The sequence below is a fragment of the Gobius niger genome (genome assembly GCF_951799975.1).
Source record: "Gobius niger genome assembly, chromosome: 1".
Classification (NCBI taxonomy): Eukaryota; Metazoa; Chordata; class Actinopteri; order Gobiiformes; family Gobiidae; genus Gobius; species Gobius niger.
The window spans coordinates 25,292,851-25,315,255 of record NC_136852.1 but is presented as its reverse complement, the minus strand read 5'-3'; the positions used below and the strand labels follow the sequence as shown (position 1 = coordinate 25,315,255).

The 22,405-nt window shown below is 39.9% G+C and overlaps 1 protein-coding gene across 1 annotated transcript; it reads left to right on the top strand.

The window, feature by feature from the left end:
* The first annotated feature begins 1,328 nt into the window (after nt 1–1,328).
* ngef (neuronal guanine nucleotide exchange factor) lies at nt 1,329–22,405 on the top strand. The gene is made up of 15 exons (XM_079564205.1): nt 1,329–1,560; nt 5,229–5,313; nt 8,553–8,846; nt 9,872–9,927; nt 12,339–12,586; nt 12,794–12,954; nt 13,772–13,924; nt 19,355–19,484; nt 19,644–19,718; nt 19,787–19,876; nt 20,035–20,198; nt 20,295–20,453; nt 20,598–20,677; nt 20,760–20,864; nt 21,691–22,405. Exons 1-15 carry the CDS (start codon nt 1,344–1,346, stop codon nt 21,948–21,950), a joined length of 2,277 nt encoding a protein of 758 aa, XP_079420331.1. The 5' UTR covers nt 1,329–1,343; the 3' UTR covers nt 21,951–22,405.

The following is a 22,405-nucleotide window of genomic DNA, read 5'->3' as shown; positions in this document are numbered from 1 at the left end:
TATACTGATATTTGTTCACATTGTGTCACATTGTGGTCATCTTTGGTCCTTTTCTTACAATGGTGCAGAAGTCTTTGTAAAACATACACAACAAAGCGCTCTGGTTACGTTGTAACCCTGGTTCTCTGAGTGGAGAGACTATCTCCCCAAACCAGTACGTACGACTGATGACAATGAGGTCATTCCCCATACGTGCTGGTTTGGAGCGATCGTCTCAAACACGACAAAGAACTATTATTAATTCTGTACTTTTTATTCATGTCACTGCAACTGAATAACCACATAAAAATCGGAGAAAAATGTTTCACTTAAGATTCGGACGGCACGGTGGCACAGAAGTTAGAGCTCATATTTCACAGCTAGAAGGTCCCGGGTTAGATTTCCACCTGGACGGGGCCTTTCTGTGTGGAGGTTGCATGTTCTCCCCGTGTCTGCGTAGGTTTCCTCTGGGTACTCCGGTTTCCTCTACCACTAAAAACATGTACAATAGACCAGAGTTTGAGAGTGCGCCTGGGGGACGACGGATGGAAATTCGCCTATGGCTACAATCCGGTGTGGCTTGTTTACTTGCATGAGACCCATGTATGTTCATTAACATGTACTGTCGCGACCAAAAAAATCAATAGAAAAATTATCATTTTTGAACCTTGTGCTCTTGTTTGTTTCTGGCGTTTAACTTATCATTGATAATAATTACAGAACCACAAGCCAAGACAAAGCATGTCTTTTGTAAACAGATTGAACTCCCTTTTTGTACATTGAGGATCAGGCGTATTGCATGTTCAGAAATGGATGCTGTGTTACTTTATCCTAATTTTACACTAGGTTTATTTGAAATCATAATATAAAGTGTTAAAAACAAAGCAAAGGTGTGTAAGCCTATTATAAAATAATTAAAATAATGTAGCATATTTGACAGTTGCCGAAGCAAATCACTTATCCAAGCCATTATTGTGCGTGTTTAAGGTTTTTTGTCTCATCTTATCCTTATTAGTGCAAGAATTGTCCAGACTGACAACCACCAGACTAGCATTATGTATAATTAAAATCACAAAGTGTTTTTTTCCTTTTGTGGAAATATTATATACATATATATATATACAAAAATATTTATTAATTACTAAATTGTCATTGATTCTTAGTATCATCAGAGTAATTGTTGGAGCATTACTATAATGTCAAGCCCTGTGATGATTGTAAAATGAGGGCCCGCATTTTTGGATCCAACATTCAGCATTACCATGTGCTTGTTTATTTCCCCAGGACCCTGTGAAAAACCCTCTAATGATTCTTTCTGTCCACAGCTTTTCATCTCTTTTCGAAGTGAACGTCACCAGAGCTGGATGTCTTTGATCACGCTGTTCTTCCGGGGGCTGAGGTCCCAGGACAGTCACCCTGAGAAGCACACTACCCCCATCCCGCCTGTGAACGACTACGATGAGGATGACAACGAGTCCCGGGCCGAGTTCACCCGTGACGCCAACCTCCGCAAGTCCTGGGTCCGAAAATCCATGAGGAAGAAGAAGCAGCCTCTGTCCGAGCTACAGCAGCGGACAGACAGTAAGTGTGAAACTGAACATTCAAATTTAACCTAAAGTTAAATGGTGGGCTCCTTCTCATGGTACATACTTAGCCTCCTCTGCAATTCAAATCTTCAGTTTGGACCTGCTTCAACACGTTTATAGACTTTAGAGACTGTTTAAAGTACTCATGAAGACTATATTTTACTTGGTATAGAGAGACTTTGATTTTTCCTTTATTGAACAAGAATAATCCCACAAACCATTAGTTATGGGCAAAATAATAAATGAAAGCTTTTAAATTTGGCTCTTTATGGTAAGAAAAAAAGGTCAACATGGATGTCAAATAAGATGCAATTACGAGGAGGATGAGGTTGTGTCTTTCTTGACGTTTTTCTGTTCGCTGGATATTTCATATTTATAGCTGAGTATAAATACATGTGATCGGGGTAAATGTGAGGTCATGTGGGACTAGTACGGTCATGAATTTATTACCTGAGTTCATTCAAACCATAGACAGTTTGTAGCTTTGTTTTTGTCTCAAGTGAAAACAATAATGCATAGTTTTGCGGTGAGTTGTGGGGAAATCCAGGTCTAGTCCAGGCCTGGTTTTGAATATCATTAAGCACTCTAACGAAAACGTAACATCTGGCAGTCTATCCAGAAATGAATGAAAGAAGCAATCAAATTTCCATAATTTACAATAGAGCATTTCATTTGCTTCTTAAAAATGTACGGTTTACATATTGAAATAGAACTTGTCAACTTTTTATCTCCACTAACTTTCACACAGTTGCTAGCCCGTGTCTACACTTCAATAATATGTGTTTATTCCACATTTATCGTCAATGTGTCAGTATTGCGTTGGCTTTTGGTAAATGTAGGTTATAAAATATGACTGCGCGCAGAACCAAGGTGTGGAGCGAAAACACAACTGATTTGAACCTGATCAACTGGTTCAGTCCACTGGGTTTGTGAGTAAGAGCTGCCTGTTTCACGTCATCATCAGTGTCTGCATCATGATACAACGTCAACAAAACAACCACAGCACGTCACACTCGCTCCGGTTTCAACGTCGTCAAGATTAGACAGGGCTATTTTTAGTCGAGGCTCAAAGGGGAGACCACCGCTATCTTTTTAGTCTTGTTTTATATTCTTGTTATTCAGAAGTCTGCGTCGTTGCTCCTCCCTCCCTCACACCCTGCCTCTCCTGAACCTCTGGTCTAATGACTAAATCCTGCTCAGACGTCTTCTTATCAGTCGCCTCATCATTTATTACTCTGTTTTTACCGCTGTCGAGGCCAGCCCCAGTGTAAAGGTCCAGCGCTTTGTGGCCTTTGGAGTGGCTTTTTATAGGAGCAGTGCACATGGTGTACTTGTGCGTAACTGTGAACAAGGGCTACAAATGTAATATTACAACCCATCAAGAATTATTTAGAATCCCATGTGCTCAGACATGGTGTATTTCAGAATAAGGAATGTTTCTATTGGCATTTCAAAGTGTTATTAGCATTTATCAAATCATGAGGCGCTTCTAGAGATCAATATAGAAGGATTCAGGGCTCAAACTTCCACACTACTTTCCAGCCTCAGTCATTGCTCTGAGTGGCAGCTGTTTGGATCAGAGCAGACAGAGCAGTTCCCTTTTAAAAGTCATAATGAAATCAAAATTATTTTATTGATGTTTGTTTTTTTCCACACAGCCCTTTCCAAGCTGTGGCTTTTTTTGTTTGTTTGTCTCAAATATCACTATAATCATTTGGAATTAGAGTAATCTACCTGATACAGTTTGTCAATACAGAAATAGAAAATTGTTTCTGTAGCTCTGTCACTATCGGGAATTCACCACACAAACCAAAACGTGGTTTGTGACATAGATGCAGGTTTGTTTGGCCTGGGCAGTAATAGTGAGATCAGGTGAGATATTTCTGAGAATAAAGGATGAATACAGCAAATATACTGAGAAGCATCAGTGATCATAATCATGGGACATTATTGTTCTTTTAATGATCTGGTGCATTCACATGGCTTTTTCCGATCAGTAAAAGTAAAATCTTGAATTTATTTTAACCGTTGGCATTGTTGGAGCTTTTCCTGTAATTGGAGCAACATTACTGGCCTCAATGCGACAGGCCATTTATTTCCTTGTTGTATGAATGATAGAGTATTTTATGAGGTACTTCCTCGTTTTTCCTAATTTATCATTGATTTCAACAGAGAAACTGCAGACGGTCTTTGACTTATCTAATATCAGCTTCAGTCTGTGGTATCAGATCAGAGGACACTCACATACTGTATTTGTTTATAAATGCTCCACTTATTGAGACATAATGTGTTACAGTATTGTTTTGTTTAGATACGATGACTGGTATTTATTCTTGTCCTGTAGATTCCTACTATTGATTCCTACTATTACACTCGACCGCTGCCAGAAACAACATAATTTTAAGTAATTTCCACACTTGTTAAACCATTCATTTTTCTATACACATATAACATATAATTCAAGCTTTAAAAACTATTTCATGTTTTGTCGATTGCATCTTAAGATCTTGTTGTTGTTTTTTTAGTAGTAGTAGGATCCTGGTAAGTTGTACCGTCCTAGGAGAAATTAGTCTATTGTGCATGTTTTGGGATGATGGGGAAACCTCCACACAGAAGTTCAATTATTCTTCACTCGGCTATTTCCTAAAAAAGGAAGTTTAACAAAGGCGGGTGTTTAAACTATCATTTAAGACTTATTGCCATGTGTTTTTTATTACTTACAGTGTGTAAAGCAGCAATAACAGTGAGAAAGTTCACAATCTCCAACAGCGTCCGGGTATTAGCAAGTTATATTTACACAAGGCAAGTATTCATGAATAAAACCATAAAAGTGACTGGAACAAGATAGCAAAAGTGAAGGCGAGGCCGTGTGGTCAGGGTCATAACCTCAATATGCAATTCTAGCACGAAGATCTTAATAGTATACGGTATGTGCAGCGTGCACTCTCTGGAACTGTAGAACTGCAGTAATTGACCATCCATGAGGTGTAGAGCTTTTTAGAGTGCCTATAGGTGGAAAAGTGCTATATAAAATGAAGACCATTTACCATATGTACGACCTTTGAAATTGACTTCAACTCTACGCACCACACTTGAATAATACATTTTTACAAAGACATCCCACCTGCGTTTTAATGATCACACCGAATTTATATTTCTGCCGGACAATATGATTTTGTTTTCAGCCTACACATTTAATTACACTCCCACAAATTAAGACTGCCATTTTGTCTTTAGGCAAGACACTTAACTTAACTTCCTAAGCTTGTCAGATTTGTAAAGTGCATTACAAGTGTGAGATATTATGTCCATGTTCATGTTGACTTTTACCTCACAATGCATCATGGTCGGCCTAATGCAGCTTAGATACATTTTTACTATTACTACTAAAAACAATAATCATGATAACAATGACTATCATAATAATAATGGGTTTCTCATGGTCTCTCTTACTGGGTACGTTAAGTTCAATTAACATACTCAAAAACAGACAGCATAGATTATAAGAATATTGAAAATATATATACAAAAATGTTGATGGTTTAAACAATAAACAATCAAGCATGACAGGAAGCAATAATTATGTGAGGTCTGCATTTCTAACTTGTGGAAGGTTATATGTGTGTTAATGTATCCTGTTGTTTTTCTTGCTTCGTTCACTAGTTCAGCGGTTGGATCACAGCCCGACCAGACCAGGCTCCTCCACAAGCAATGGGTTACCCTCGAAATCCCCTCTGCGGCCTCGTCGGTGAGTCTATCTCCATTGTGTCGAATTCTACTGTATTCAAGCAAATGAGCTCCATCATAAGTTTTTCTCTGATATTACAAGTGAATGCTAACATTGTATGCTAATATTTGCAAATAGACTTTATGTATTTAACAGGTAGAATAATACAAAAACGTTAGAAAGACTGCACATATGCAACTTTTTAACCAGTAATTAGTCATTTTGAAAATAGTTTGTGGTAAATAAAAAATTAACAGTTTGTCGCACATTTTCTCCAGTTTGACTTTACCTAAATCTAAAAGCTCCTTGAAAAAAGCATCAAAACAGCAACAGAAATGAGACAAAAACAAGGATGAAAATGCAACAAATAGCAAAAATAACATGCCAAAAAAGTAATGATAACATGACAAAAACGTGTGACAAAAACGCAGGTCGGTCTTAGAACACTGGCCTAGAGCCTGTAACCTTAAGATTTGGGTAAAGCTGAACTGGAGAAAATTCACTGGGTGAAGGCGGGGGTTAAGAAGTTAAATGGCAGGCTGCCATTGGCTGCTGGTTGGCGTCAGATAAAACTGGTTCATAATAATGACAATTTCCCAGACTTTTTATTAGGCAAGTATAATTGTAGGGCGGCTTGATCTGAGCTATTGAACTTCTGTTTATGTTATTTTGTCATGGCGACTGGTGACTTAACCCTAATGATGGTTAAATGATTTGGTCACATAGCATGAATATAATGTGTTTTTAATGTGTTTTTTTTTTTCATATTTATATATGTATAGATGAAGCAGCTACGGTTGAATTAAAACTAAGTATTCAAAACAGTGCCAAGCCTGTCCAAGGTGCACTTGTGAACGCTGTGACACTGAGACGTGCATTCATCTTTGTATGAAACAGGAGTGTTCAGGTCTCCACCTTTCTGCCTTCAGCCAATGTGGACACGCCCTGGTGTATAAACACTTAAACTCAATGCCACGGCCAAGTGAAAGTCAGATTGCCATCTCCTTGTATCTAAAAAGTGCACTGATCAAGCAGAGCCTATGATAGCTGAAGGGGAAGGGAGTTAAACTAGCTCTCAGTCATCATAGCACCTGTATTAGTCAGCGAGGGAGCATCCTGTCCTCAAACCAATGTGTTTGAAGCATTTAACTGCCTGTATTATGCTCATCTTCCTTCCTTAAAATCTTTTAAACATGTCTGAGTAATCCTGCATATTTATCTAACCTTCCAGTTCCGTCTCGACGCTTTGTTGATGTCATGAGGTGGTTCCCTTCTGGGAAATATTCCCCTATATTTTTAAAATATTTAAATTGGTCTGAAAATTTCAGCACCCAACAAAGCATGTCTTGCTAATTGCTTGCAGCTATTACAATGATCATAAAAGGTCCAGGGAGGGAACAGAAGTGAACACAGCTGCTGCTGCTGCTGTTGTAGTTGTTGTTGTTGTTTCCACTGCAGTTACTGGTTTACCCCCCAGGTAAACGTTGAGTTGGATTTAGTTAAGTTCTGATAATGTATATTACCTTTTTCTATTTAATTATAAACTATTATGATTGTAGTTATTGAGAGAGAATTATAAACTATTATGATTGTAGTTGTTGAGAAAGAGAAACTTTGGTCCTTGGTCAGCACATTGTTACTTATCGTTCATGTGACAAAGGTCATTGGAGGCAGGCGAGAGCTGTGTTCTCGATCTCTCTCTGGGAACGTAAGGCTACAGTGAGGGATTAGTTCTGAACATGTAACTTTAGCTCTCTTCTTTGGTGTTTTCGGATTAATCATTTACTTTTGGCCATATCTGCGGGAAGGTAGTGTACGAGTTTTTGTTTTTAATGTTGAACTTAAGTGATCACAGCGTTTGTCACTGTTCGTCCAGTTAGCATTGGACAAGCAGCTTTCATTGATCTACTGTAGCTACAAGGGCAGGGCGATACGGCCTAAAATCTATATCACATATATCACATATAATTGAAAGTGGACAAATTACTTCAAAATCCCAGCCTATTGGGAAGATTAATTCAGTGATATTTTTTATTTTCATTTTTTAACGGCATACAAATTTCCTCGCAAATATGATCTACTCAAGCCCCCCGTGTTCTACAGAAAGTGTTTATGCTGCTCTGATGGAACTGAGCATAACATAAATTATATCGTGTCCACAATGATATAAAAAATTACAGCGATATCAAAAAATTATATCACAATAACGATATGCGATATGACAGGGCCCACCCCAGTAGCTACTCATAAAACACTTAGGCATTAGGGCAGATTGTCCAGAATCAATGCATATTTTCCAACTACTATATCTTGCCAAACTGTGTTGGACAGTTGAAGGCCTAAAATAGCATTGTTCATATCTGTTAATGTACAGTATAAAGCCTATACCACATGGTCTTCGTCATGCTCTGAAAACCCTGCGTTAGCTTTGTTTATTATTATTATTTTACTTTTGTGTGTGTCGTGGCTTGGGTACTATAGCATTTTGAAGTCACAGAGTCCAACCCCAGTTTAACCCTAAATTAGCCCTACTCCAGTCCCTGTACCTTAATCCCATGTTCATCCCAGTTATATCCCTGCGATGTCTTTCTGCAGTGTATTTAATCATAAGAGTATTAACTGTGATCCCGGCTTGTTTGCAATTGGTTTATTTTTTTCAAATCGTTGTGCATACAGTACTTTTCTACTTCCATTGGGCACTGCAAGAACTAAACATACACTGCAGGAGCCGATTACACTTAGTATGCCCCCACACATCCACACACCAGCATCTTGCTCAAGGACATAATGGCAGCACGGATACCAGGAGCAGGAACTGAACCACCAAACTCTGGGAAATGGTCTCTATTCGTTGAACCACTTGTTTAGTTTAGATGTATCTTCCAGGAAACTTGAAACCGTTCATCTCCGTTTGTCAATAAAGACTGTCCTTGTTTGAGATTGGTCCGGTCCTTGCTTTTGGGTTGCTTCCAACATTTAATTTAATTCCTGCTTACTCCAATATATTTGTCTTATTTGTCCTTTCTGAGGCGCACTGAATCCTAAACTACTTTATGTTAGCTCAAGATTGTCCTTGTTTGAACCTGGCTTAGCTCTAGTTTGGCTGTGATTTAAACTCTATCGCGCTCAGTTGATTCATTGCTCCATTTCCGCATCTCGTCCCTTTGTTTTTCTACCTGCTTTTAGTCTTAAATGTCCCGTTTCTCTGCAGCCCATGAATCTTAAATGTATTTTTCTTTTTTCTCCCCCAGTGCTGTCAGCATGCAGCCTCCTTCGTTGCCTGGTGACAGCAGACACAGAGTGGGTGGAAGAGAGCAGCTCCCGAGCCCAGACCACCAGAACATGATCGCCTACCGCACTCACTGCCTCGTCAGCCCCAACACCAGCCAGCCGCAGCAGCAACAGCAGGAGCAGCCGTCGCCGACAACCCACTGGAGGAGCCACGACCCCCCCAGCGGCACCCGGACCACCCCCCAAAATACCATCAGCCCCATTCAGACCATCCAGGTGTCCCAGAGATTAGAAAACATGAGGGGCAGCTACAATAACAACAGGTCAGTGCAAATTTGAGTGTGTGTGTGTGGGTGTTTTTTAATGCCCAAGAATAATATGTACATTTTCATTAAATCTATTTAATTAAATACTTGAATTCTTGACAAAACATATAAACACAAATCAAATGTGCTTAACATGTAACAATAGAATTATCGGAGGAAACGATCAGGAGTAAACCTGCTGTTGTATTTAACTCTATTTGTATTTAAATGTATTGTTTTTCTTATTCTAGGAAAAAAAAACAAGCTTTTGATCCTCATATTAACTCTCAAACTGAATGTGCAACACCTGTGCCTTAATTATGCAACAGTGAAATGATCATCAACAGCGGATCCATCCAGTTCTGATTTCAAGGGTATTGAAAAACAAAAAAAACACTAATAAGCGATTGCGTAATCAAAGCCCCCTAATGAATATTGAACTTGTAAAGATAGGTAGGTGTAAATCGATGCACGCTTGTCCTTCCATCATTGTTGTGGTGTTTTGTTGTTGTTGATGATGTTGCTTCTCTCCCGCCTCCTCCTACAATCAAAAAACAAGTGAGAGGAAATGTGTGTCTTAATAACAAATGTCCCATGAATAATAATGAGTCTCTAGGTGTCAGTCCTACTTGTTAATATCTAACTAGTAACAGGTCATTGTGCAAGGCGCTGGTTCCGGCACTTCAACATTCTCAGCTACGGTTATTTCTCTAAAGCGTACACATTATGTTACTGTACATCTGCTGTGGCAAAAAAATAAACAGCAACAGTAATGGTGAGAAGATTTTTTGTGTGTGTGTGTGACATGTTTTTGCAGAAGAAACACCTTACCACCGAACTGGTTGTTGCTTATATCGCCAGTGAAAAGACATTTGGGAACCACTGAGGAGGGTCATATGGTATTTAAGAACTATTATTAGTCGGTAACACAGGGAGGTGTTGCGTCTGTCGCCAAGCTGTGACTGTGATGAGGAAATAGTTGCGCACCAGGGTCTGCGTCCGAGTCTGAGCCCGACTGAGTTTGTCTTTGTTTGTGTTCCCAGGCGGCAGAGCAATGGAGAGAGCAACACAGTGGGTCTCAACATTATCAAAAACATTGGTGAGTAAATAATACGACATGAGGACTTGGCCATGAAATAAAGTAGAGTAACACATGTGTCCATTTCCCATAAATGATTTGCATACTTACAGTTTTTTGTTTGTATGCATTCTTCGTCATTCCTGCTCCTCTGCTTTAAACTGATATACTGTATTATATTCCATTATTTAAATGAATTGTTTTCATCAGTTCTGCTGCTACTACGATAACTGCCTCTAAAAGTAGACATGGGTTCATGCAATAAATATTGTAACAACTTAGAGGAGAGCTGAAAAAGTCTGAACATGTCTTTTCCGAGACTAACCTCTGCCAAATGCATCATGTTCAAACTCAACCATAAAATGAAACAGGCCTAAAGCATTTACATAACGGATAAAAACAAGACATAGAGAAATAACTAAACAAAGTATCATGTTCGATCCCAAGTTGCAGAAGAGTAAAGCAGGATTTAGCAATAAACATAATTAATAAGACTAAACCAGGCCTACTTGAAATGGAAGTAATTAATTTTATGCTGCAGTGTATTGTGACCCTTGTGTGACCCTAGCCCATAAATGGAAATTTTCCATTGGCTACAATCCGGCATGTTTACATGCATGTAATTCATGTGTGTTCATTAACATGCACTGTTCCCATAAATGAATAAATAGATAAATAAAAATACCTAAAATAAGATTATTACTGAACCTGATTAAAGATACTGTGAAGATTTTCATTGGACCAACCTGAACAGCATGTTTATAGTGGTAGGGGAAACCAGAGCACCCGAAGGAAACCCAGACATGGGGTGAACACACTGAAAGGCCCCGTTCGGCCCGGGATCAAAGCCATAACCTTCTTACGGTGCCACCACGGTGCAGGGCCTTGACAAGTCTAAACCAGCTCTAAATGACTTGTAAACTTGTTTTGTGGATTCTGCCTCATCCAAGAACTAAGATGATAACCAAAATCTGAACATGTACCCTGATGAAATCTTGCTTAGTTCTAGTCTAAACCAGATTCAAACCAGGGATAGTGTTATTGCTACAATGCTCACATTTCAAACTCGACTGAGAGAGGGAAAAACAAAATACTTAAAAGCAATGTTGATGCCGGTGAAAAAAAATGAGTTTAGAGATACTTGGACATAGTTCTATGGATACTATGGATTTTTTTTAACCATTTCATACTTATTCTTCTAAAGATCAAGCCTGTCTTAACCAGGATTAAAACACTACTGTGAACTTTGCCGCTTGCCTATAGCCGCAGATAATTACTTTTATTTGCAGTCTTCAATGAAGGTTCTTGAGACATCTTTTGGACTCCGTAGTTCATTAGTTTGTAGAAGTATGGAATGTTTCACCTCTCATCCAAAAGACTCTCCTGCGCCCCAGGCTTGGGGAGCTCTGTCATGCTAATGAGGCTGAAACTCAGCCTAGGACAGATAAATAGGCAGGTAATTAGCGGTGATCAGCTAAGAGAAGGGCCGTTGAGACTGAAACTCAGGTGTGAGTTAGAACATTAGGACTTATAATTACAAAGACTTATTACTACAAAGGTGTTTGCCTACAGGTGAGAGTGGCTGTTAATAGAGAGGATGGACTGAGGCAAGCTAAACATCTCCCTGTGGTATTTATCTGGGCTGCGGGCTGAGCTGACAAAGCCTTTTGGATGAGAGGCCAAACATTCAACACTTCAACTACCTTCATTGAAGATGGACAACTCCTGTGCGACTGAGAGCCTACACAGACATTTTATTTGCTGTCTTTTAACCAAATGTATACATACAGCAGTCGAAGAGCATCTAAACTTCATCTTTGCTTTACCAAGCAAATCTGAGTGCTATCCCAGGTCAAAACCTGGTCTATGCCAGTAACATGGACTTTGCCTCCTGCCTACAGCTGCAGAGATATGCTGTTAGATGCAGTTATATCGGGTATCACTGTGCTTCTTGGACGCAGTGTGCTGCTCCTGTCTTCCTTATGTAACTCGCGCTTCAGCAGACGCCCACAAACCAATCTGCCTCTCGTGTCGGATCGAGGTGTGTTACACAACCGCCTCTCTCTCTCTTCAAAGTCACCTTCCTCGCCACTCAAAGCAGGCTTCCTTCAAAAAGCGCTTTAACGGGAAAACTTTCAACCCACCTCCGCCCCCCTCGCGCAAACTTCGGTGCCTACGAATGCATCGATAACTTCGAGCGCCGTTATGAAAACAATTGGCTATCTGTTAAAAACTGCGGAGATGTTGAGGTGTTGACATTGAAGCCAAAGAAGCCCTATCCACTTCAGATTCCTGACAAAGAAATAAAGAAATAGGAAAACTTTGAATTCGCAGCCACGTGTTGCCTCCTCAGCTTTGAGTTTAAACATCTTTTACAAAGACACTTTTGATACTTGAGTCCTGAATCTCTACATTGTCTCTCCCCCGTTTAGCGTTCTTGTACCAGGAGTACCGGGACAGCTCGAAACAGCAAGAGATTGAGCAGAGGCGGCAGGCCGAGTCTCTGTCCCCGTGTGAGGTGAGGCGCAGTGGGTCAGACTCCAGCGCCGTGCCCCCCCCTTCCCTCCAGCTGCAGCTCCGAAACACCACACACTCCCTCAGTCTGTGGCAGACCCTGGAGGTGGTGCAAAACAGTGGACTCCTGGAAGAGCTGACCCAGAGGGAGGTTATCATGCAGGAGGTGGGTCATGAGTCGCGTGTTCATACTGACAAACTACATATCATCTTTTGCTGTGATTATGCCAGTTTAAGTTCTCTATTTTTCAGTTTCTGAATAATGCAGATTCAGCCATGATCATCTAGTCCTTTATCATATTGTCACATATTATACAGGTGTAAAAAACCTGTTGTAAATAAACATATTCATTATGTATGTTGCTTTCTTCAGGCCATGTTTGAGTTGGTGACCTCTGAAGCCTCCTACTACAAGAGTCTAGAGATTTTAGAGACCCACTTCCTGCGAAACCCCACCCTTATCAACACACTCAGCCAATCAGACATGCACTTCCTGTTCTCCAACATTGAGGGCGTCATGAAGGCGAGCGAACGGTACGGAACTGTTTTAAAAGATGTAAAAAAAAAAAGTGTAGTGTTGTCTGCGTCTCCGTTTTCATTTAAAGGGATATTTCAGGATTTTTGACATAGGGCCTCATTTCCTAGTTTTCCAGAGTGTTGCTGATTTCTGGAGATATTTTCTTTGTTATTCATGCAGTTCTTATATTTGAAGAGTTTCGTGGCGCTAGGCTAGTGCAAGGCTAGCACATTTCTATGGTATCAGCTAGCCTGCATTAAAATTAGTGTGACGACAGTCCGCTCCACAGTGCACCTGAGGCAAATCACTTATAACACCAGACTAACCATATAAATGTCTGTGTCGATAGAATAATTTTTGGAATATAACTGACCTTGCATCACATGAATGATCGCATTTTGAGGAACTATTTTCTAGCAGATCACTCCGCTGCTGCGTTGCTTATACAACCACGAAGCTGATGCTGCTCAAATATAAGGTCGTTTAAATGCAAAATGGTTCAAATTATTATATATCGACACAGACATTTACATGGTTAGTCTGGCGTTATAAGTGATTTGCCTCAGGTGCACTGTGGAGCGGGTCAGACTGTTTTTAATGCAGGCGAGCTGATATTGTAGAAATGCGCTAGCCTTGCAGTACCCTAGCGCCACTCGACTCTTCAAATCTAAAAACTGCTTGAATTACAAAAAAAAATCTCTCCAGAAATAAGCAACACTCTGGATAACTAGGAAATGAGGCCCTATGTCAAAAATCCTGAAATATCCCTTTAATGCCAATTCATTTATCAACCATTGGAAGTAGAGTCCTAACCATGAATGTGGTGACATGCAGGTTCTTGATGGACCTGGAGCACCGCATCGAGGAGAACATCCAGATCTCAGACGTGTGTGACATCGTGTACCATCACGCTGTGGATCACTTCAACGTCTTCATCACCTACGTCATCAACCAGAACTACCAGGAGAAGAACTACCGGCGCATACTGTGAGTACAACTAAGGCTGGAGATGCTTGGAGCACAGGGCGAAACTGGCTTTGAATTTAAATGATCGAAAATATTCTGGACGCAAATGTTTAGTCGGCTGCACTTTACTTTATCCCTTACGTAACAGGGTGGAAAATTTCTTGTAAATAAAAGTGTATCATTAACAGTAATTATAGTAATTTCATGGAAACAGCGCGCACAACTAATTTATTTGATGTTGTGGTTTGTTTTTGTGGGTAATTATAGAAAGAGGTTTGCAAAAATACTGCCGAAATGCTGAAAAAGCTTGAAACAAACTTCAATCATCAAAGGGTTCACTAGTAATTAAGCGGTTCATCTTTTGAGATAAATCAGCTTTTTTTGTGTACTGGTTGCACTGGTGGCATGAAATTAAATGAGCGTATTTATCAGCAACATTTGTTCATTTGTGTGAATGGTAAATGTTATTTCGCTGATTTTATTGGATTTCTGATCGTCTGAGACTGAAGGGAAGATTTGGGGGAATTGTGTCAGTCAGTCAAAGATCATCTTAATCCATGAATCATTTTAGCTTGACACTTACAGAGATACAGAGGAATATCCGGCCATGGCTCTATTACAATGTCATTCCTTTTGATAATGGCGCCGATCACAGCTCTTGGAAGAATGGGGTTTGTCTCCACTTCCTGGTTCGTGTGTGTGATTGGAGTCTATTGAATTCGAAACAGGTTTGGTTGAATCCATGACAAAAGTGATGTTCAGGGAGTGGCTGCCTCATATTGTTGCTTTTTGGATGCTCGGTGCATACCTCGCAGTAGTTCCCACGAGCTTTCAAAACCAACACGCTGTCAAAACCTACAGGGCAATTAGTAAAGACATTATTGGAGGCAAGAAATGTGAGAAATGCTATTCATGTTCATGGATTATCAGAGGATCTGGCCATCAAGCATATTTATTCAAGCAAATTAAACTGTAAAAAATAAATCCACATGTGGAAGAGGAAGAGGTGTTTATTGATTTGGTTGTTTGAACATCATAGACAGATGCAGACACAGTGGCGCAAGGCTGAAATGTCTGCGTTTAATTCTCTTGAAATTCAAATGGTGTTTGCAGAAGGCGTGGCTTGACAGCAGAGGGGGTGCAGAGGACAAAGCCTGTCAGAAACAGCCCATGTCTGAACAAAGAGACATAAATTACTGAGTCATGTGTGCCATTACGACTATAATGTTTTTACCTGGATAAAGCGTTATGTAATGCCAGAGCACGATGGTCTGAGACTATAACGGCGGATTACAGTTTTTTTCGAAACATACACTATATGGCAAGTTGGCAACACAAATCTTAAAAAGGAAAGGGTTTCGTGGGGAACAGTTATAACTACAGGCAATATACAACATGCACAAACATTAGAACTGATAAGGAAGAAACACCACTGAAAACAAAAAAGCCTCTTCTTTAAAGGGGCTAGATGCAAGTTGGCCATTTTATTCTCACTACTGCCACCACTGGTCATATTTGTAACTGCACCTTTTATGTTAAGCATGACGGCACTTCAGACCCGAATTAACACCTTTTTTGAGTGACAGTGCAGGATTTTAGAAGCAGTTGTGGTGAACAGGTCTGAGCTCATGCTGCACATTAGGACATTGCTGGAACGTGTAGGAAAGGAAAATACATCATTTTTACATTTTTAAACTCCGTATAGTCCCTTTAAGTTGTCTTGCCCCTATTTTAGCTTTCTTCAAGAGATTTATATAATTATTTCTACAGTGTGTATGGCCACATCATTTTCACTTTTTGGAAATGTATAATCTTCATGTAGTTTCCGGTTTGCGACAGCATATCCATATACAGTGTCATATTAGTCATGTAGTGTTATCTAATGCAAAAAAAAAAAATCTGTGCTTGTCCCTTTTTGACATAAGCAGGAGCTATTTTTGTGTCGCACAGTAATTTTCACGCGTTGGTTGTCTGTATTTATTAATAGCTAGAAAATAATTTTCTCGGCGTGATAATGACAGTAATAGCGGCCTGAAAAAAATACTTAAAAGCTTTTTTTTAGACTAATGGTGGTCTTTGTCTTGCCTATTTTAATACAATTATGAAATTTGCTTGGCCGCATATATTTTGGGCAGCACGATTGATATATGGTTTACATTAAAACCTTAGAAAAGGAGTTGTTCTTGTGTTGTGCATTTTATTTACGGGCGCCTTTCAGAATTGTCACATTCTAATGGAAGGACGACACGACAACAACTGAAATAGGAAATGACAGAGTTCACAGGGAAATGATAAGGGTCACCAATACAGTCAGAAACCTCCAGTTAACCCCATCAACCCTGACCGGCATGAGGCCCAAGATGCGTGTCCTCTGATGCTGCCCAGAGAGACAATTTGAAGAATTTCATGTTAATGTAATAGTCAAACCTAAACACATTTTAAGGTGTTAGCGTTCACACAAGTGAGTTTTCTGACACCACAACTGTGTGAGATTTATGCATCAGCAGTGAACAGGGTTATCCACTGCTCTTTTATTTGACTTTTTGTTCTACTAGCATGGACAATGCCTGCCTTTTTATTGTTTGTTTGTTTGTTGTACTTCTTTTAATTAGACTTGTGTCCCCACTATGAGTCCTGTCTCTGCTGTTGTCGGTGTTGAACAAGGCTTACAGGACTCTGCGTACTCTGTTCTTTGTGTTCTTTGCAGTCAGGTTCTGCCTTTGTTTTGGTTTTTGGAGCTCTCCTCTTCATTCAGAACCTGTTCAGCTGTCTGTCAGAGAGTGTTTCAAGTTTGGACACATGACTGAAATGCACCAGACCAAACACACACACACACACACACACACACACGCACACACACCAGCAGCCGCCATTTTTAAATCACTTTTTCCCCTATGTAGAGTGAATAAGCTCTGGTTTAGAAGCAGTGTCCAGCAGCCGTTATGCTATAGACAATGTTCAAGAATAAATCCTGTCTTAGTCTTTGCTTTATCCGATACACAGCGTTAATTTATAACATATTGAAGCATTTAAAGCACAAAAATGAAGAGGTTATCGGTTGAGTTCAACAGGAGGCCGCGTCGCACTGCTTTTATTGAGTGTAATTGCGTGTTTTGTGAGTTTTGATTGACAGCTAAACAATAGACACGCCGTCTGCCAGCCTGTTTAACATGGCTCAGGCCACACCCCGATGATTGTGTCGGCACTTTCAAGGACCTCATTTACTCTCATTTCACTGCGCAAATCTCTGACAAGTTATTTCAATATGTCGCGTAGGCCTATTATTCTTGCGGGCAGATTGAGATGTTCCTGGTCTTATCAGTGGAAAAAACACAGCACATTCATAAGCAGTAATCTTATGTGACGTGTCTTGTCCAGGGGCAATGTTAGGAGAACAAAAGTCGGCCATGTAGATTTGTTAAAACTCTTTCTAAACATTTACAGTCGAGGGCAGTGTGCCCTAAGTGGTGAAAAAAAAAAGCCTTTGAGAGCGGTTCATTCCAGGAAGGATTACTTTGAGAATTGTAAAGAAAAGACGATTAGCTGCTCCAGTTTGACATTCTTTCTTACATTCACTGAACACTGTTGGTTTTACTGAGGCCCTATTGTATACAGTTAGTCTGCTGTCTTACATATACAGATTTCTTTCATGAGATTCAGGCCATTAGCTACGACTATGATTTAACTAACCTACTGTATATGCCGTTGTGACCGACTAAACAGTATAACACACACCCCAGATTTGCTACATTATTATGCAGTGTTATCAAAAGCCACAATATCAAATTTAAGGGTTCACGGTTATCCTTTTGTGATACTTACTCAATTTCTGGACAATATCTAGTTGCAAGTATTGTGATTAGATTTGTAATATCTGTTTTAAAATCCAAATTCAAAAACAGCTTATTGGTATGCTGTAAATAAAAGCATGCCATAACCTACTTTTTGTGATGCAATCTCCTCTAAACTCATCATCCAGTAATTGGTCCTCTCTTGACAAAGGCACATTCACACGGTTTTGTTCGGATCAGGGCTCCGACAGTAAGCCTCCAGACGCTTTCTTCAGTCTAATTACGCTTCCACTGACGTCATTGGAATTTAGTGCGGCCCACTTTTTAGAAACGCAAACCACAGAAAAAGCAATTTATTCAAATTTTACAGTCTCTATTTGCATAGCCTTATGAGAAGTGTTTTTGAAAGTATTTAATGATCAGTTCTCCATTTGTGATGACTCCATAGCAGTTTGGGGATCTATACAGGAGCATGGATTTTAGCACCAAAATTGTATTTCTGTTTCTCTCTGGCAAACACCATACCAGCTCATGATGTGCCTCTCAGCTTTGGTTGAACTAAGTTTGTTCCTGGTTCAGTTTGGTCTTGTTTAGTTGTGAGTCTTTGGTTTGGTTTCGGATTACTGTGGAAATGCCAACAAAGCAAACTGGTTGGAGTATTTCATTAAAAAGCGGCCACCGACAGTAATGACAGTAAGTGCTGTATCGAGTTACTGAGGTGAAAATGTAATGGCTATTTAAGGTTACAAAGTCGTCACAGTTTTTAGTTTTGTTTGCTGATGCAGTATTGTCTGTGACGACAATGTCATCAGTAACCTTTGTTTATTTTAATGCACTTTATGCAGAAGTTTTACTGCTGCTGTAGTGAAACTTGTAATTGGTCATTCTATTATGATCAGATCAGAGTGCGTATAATCCATGTTTTTGCTGTTGTGTCCTTTTGTTTCCTTGTTGATGTTTTGTTCCTTTTGTACCATTGTGAAATGTACTTTTTTATTTCACTGAATTTGGGGGGGTGTGCCGATAAGCTTCTTGCTTCTGCCCACTCCTTTTGAGCAGAATGTGTACTGCTCAAATAAACAAATGAACTAAACTAAACCCCTCCAACTACCATCACTGCTTTTAATGATACCAACTGCAAAGATCCACTTTGTCATTATGGTCGGAAATGTAAAAAAATCCTCAAGTCAAAGCAAATTATGCTATTATTTGTTGTGACAACATGACATTTTATTTTGATCATAAACTCTTTTTCTAAGTATTTTAGAATTAAAAAAAGTCAGGAAAAATCCTGCACACTGCTAAAACCTGCAAAAATATATTTTATTTTATAAGAACATTAAGATGACATTAAGATCTTCATATAACATATAATATATTTTGGCAGTGTGCAGGATCCCAATCTATGAACCATGGGCTGCTCCCTCGTCCTATGCACCTGCCTTAAGATATTTGATGTGACGTCTCCCTCTGCAGAATATACAAAGTAAAATGTGGATATCAGAGTAGTTAAACCACATATAAGATTTAACCAATAGCCTAATGTATCTTAAAGTATCTTTTTCATGTTGATGCTTTTTTGATTTTGTCATTTTGCTAATTGCAGTTGCTGCTGCTGAGCCACAGTAACTAATGTTTCTGTGTCTATGTTTATGTGCAGAGAGGGGAACCAGGCGTTTCGAGACGTGATGGAGACTCTAGAGAAACATCCCAGAGTCCGAGGCCTTACGTTCACCTCGTTTCTGATCCTGCCATTTCAGAGGATCACCAGGCTCAAACTCCTCGTGCAGGTCTGAATTTAACCTAACTGACTAACCACAGCAGTAGACCTGTCTTTCATAGTTACACTGAACTGAAACACTCTAAATCTTTTTAGCAAACCATATAAACAGACAGTAAACCACTGACTCACCACGTGATGTGCTGCTGACTCACGCTTGTTCCCACAGAATATCCTGAAAAAAGCTGAAGAAGGCTCTGAACGAGAAGCCAACGCCATAAAAGCACATCAGCGACTTGAACAGGTGAGGTCATCCAAGGTTACACTTACAAATAATGTTTATCTAGCATAGACTAACATTGTGTTTTGCAGATTGTAAAAGACTGCAATGAAGGCGTGCGTAAAATGGGCCGCACTGAAGAGCTCATCAGCATTGAGAAAACACTGGAATTCAAATCAAAGGTTAGTCGAATTGCAAATACATATATAGTAGTAGTGTTCCTTATAAGAAAGAGCAGGCTTTTTGCTACCACATTCATGTTCTCTTCTCTGTAAATGGGAAGCACTGTGATGATTTGCCCCCAGAAACACACATGTTAATCTCTTCCTCCTTTGCCCAGTCCATCCCCATCATTTCTCACTCGCGATGGCTCCTGAAGAAAGGAGAAGTTCTGCTCATGTCGGGGCCCAAGAGCACCAGAACCTCAAAGGGCAAGAAACTGTACCAGCCGGTTTACCTGTTCCTGTTCAACAACCTGCTGCTCATCACTAAACGCAGCTCCAGGTAAAAGATACAATAGAAAGCCATCATTTTCATCAGAATGTACCATTTTTTTGTGTGATTCATGTTCCAACTTTAACGCCTGCTGTGTGTTTTCAGTGGAGATAAGTTCCAGGTGCTTGATTCTTGCACCAGAGCCATGTTGAGGACCGACGATCTCGAAGACCAGGGACAGCTCTTGGCCAATGTCTTCAATCTGAAACTACTGGAGAACCAAGAGGAGCGGACCGCAAACTACATGCTCAAGACCGGCAGCATGTGAGTATCAACATCTGGCATATGTGTGTAGGCTCTCAGTCATCCAGCCGTCCATTGTAGTACAGATTTTCAAATATTTTTGAATGGTCTGATGCTATACTATTTGCAATACATATTTATCCATATTTTTCCCTCCCTTTACAGGAGCGAAAAACTTCGGTGGATGTGCACTCTGACCCCAAGCCGGCGCACACGTTTCATGTCAACGACTACTCATCAATCAGGTAACATGCGGACATAAAAACAAAATATGATCGATTGAGTTATCAAACTGTTTAAAAACTGGAGCGTGCTGTTGTGTTGCAGACTCCCCTCAGGTCCAGTGCATTCAATCGTACTCCTCGCAAGAACCTGACGAGTTGTCCATAGAAATGGCCGATGTGTTGAATCTGCTAGAGCGGACAGACGATGGTAAGTTTAAAAAAGTTTAATTTAAGTAGTCAGGGGTCGCCTCAACAAATGTTTTCGCACATCGAGATTCTTCATGAGTTTGCATGTTTTACAACTTTGAGATGTCACAGCTGAGTTTTACGTTTTGACAACATAAAAAAAAAATCTGTTTTATCAAAATGTACAAGATGTTGCAGCCCCAATACACACTAATGGATTCACAATCACAAGAAGCTAACAGGCTAATGGGCAAAGCTAAATGTGGGCTAGCGCCACTTTAGCAGTATTTACAGCCAAGTTTGATTGACAAAAATGTACTCCTTTTGTCTTTTATTTACTCTGTATTTACTTTTACGGACAATTCATGAGTAAAAGAATGCAACATGCCACAACACCTGCAGTTACACTTATGGCCTCTAGGGGCATGAGTTACTTAGTTCAGCTTTAACATTTTACCCAGCTTTCTTTAGTTTGACCATTTCTTTTTATGTTTATAGTTTAATTTCCTTTTTGGACACTGACAGGAAGTGACATAGATAGAGGAAAACAATTTTAAACTGTTGCCATGCCGACCATGTTATGTCAATGGGAAATTAGTCAAACTGCTCTGGAAATGTACATCTATTTATGTGAAACTTTTCTGCCCAAATTTGTTCATTAAAACCGCTGCTTTACTGAAATAATATGATAAGTATTACTTACAACACGTGTTATCCATCTAGATAAGTCATATTTTAAAAAGCCTTAAAAACTGTCATATGCACTTTAGGGGTTTAATACTGTTATTTTGCTGGCCTTGGTTAGCCTTGATTCGTCTCGACGCTAAACCCTGAGCGTTGTCTTGCAGGCTGGATGATGGGTGAGCGGCTTCATGACAGCGAGCGGGGCTGGTTCCCCAGTCGAGTTGTGGAGGAGATCCAAAGCAAAGAGGTGCGGATCCAGAACCTGCGCGAGGCCTTACGGATCCACCAGGCCCAGGAGGGAGTGGGCTGCCCCCAGACAGGAGGAGCCAGGACTGGGCCACGAGCCACACGCCGCCCCCCAAACAAGAACTTCTCCAACACGTGGAGCGATCAGATGGGCCAAAGTCGAGACGAGAAGCCATAAAAGTCAAAGACGTCAAACATGGACTTGTAATTATGATCCAGCCGTTAATATATTTCCGTTTGTAAAATGAAAATGAATGAATACTTTACATTGAGCTTTGCGGTTGAACAGACCAAAAATAATTTGGTAAGTTTCACTTATTTTGTTGTTGTTTTTTTCATATTGTTTTCTTTGAAGCAAACTTGGTTTTACATGGAATAAAGCAAATAGTCACCGGCCACATTATTAGGTACAACTGGTCTAATGGTTTGGCACGTACGTAGATGTGCTAATGCACTGAACTTTTGGAGCAAAGTATAATTGCCATACAACAGTGTAACTAATGAGTTAAAGCAGTACTAAGTAACTCATGACCCTAGAGGCCATAAGCGCCACTGCAGGTGTCGGAGCATGCTATGGTTTTTTACTCATTAATTGTCCGTGAGAGTAAATACTACGCTGACAGAAAAGACAAA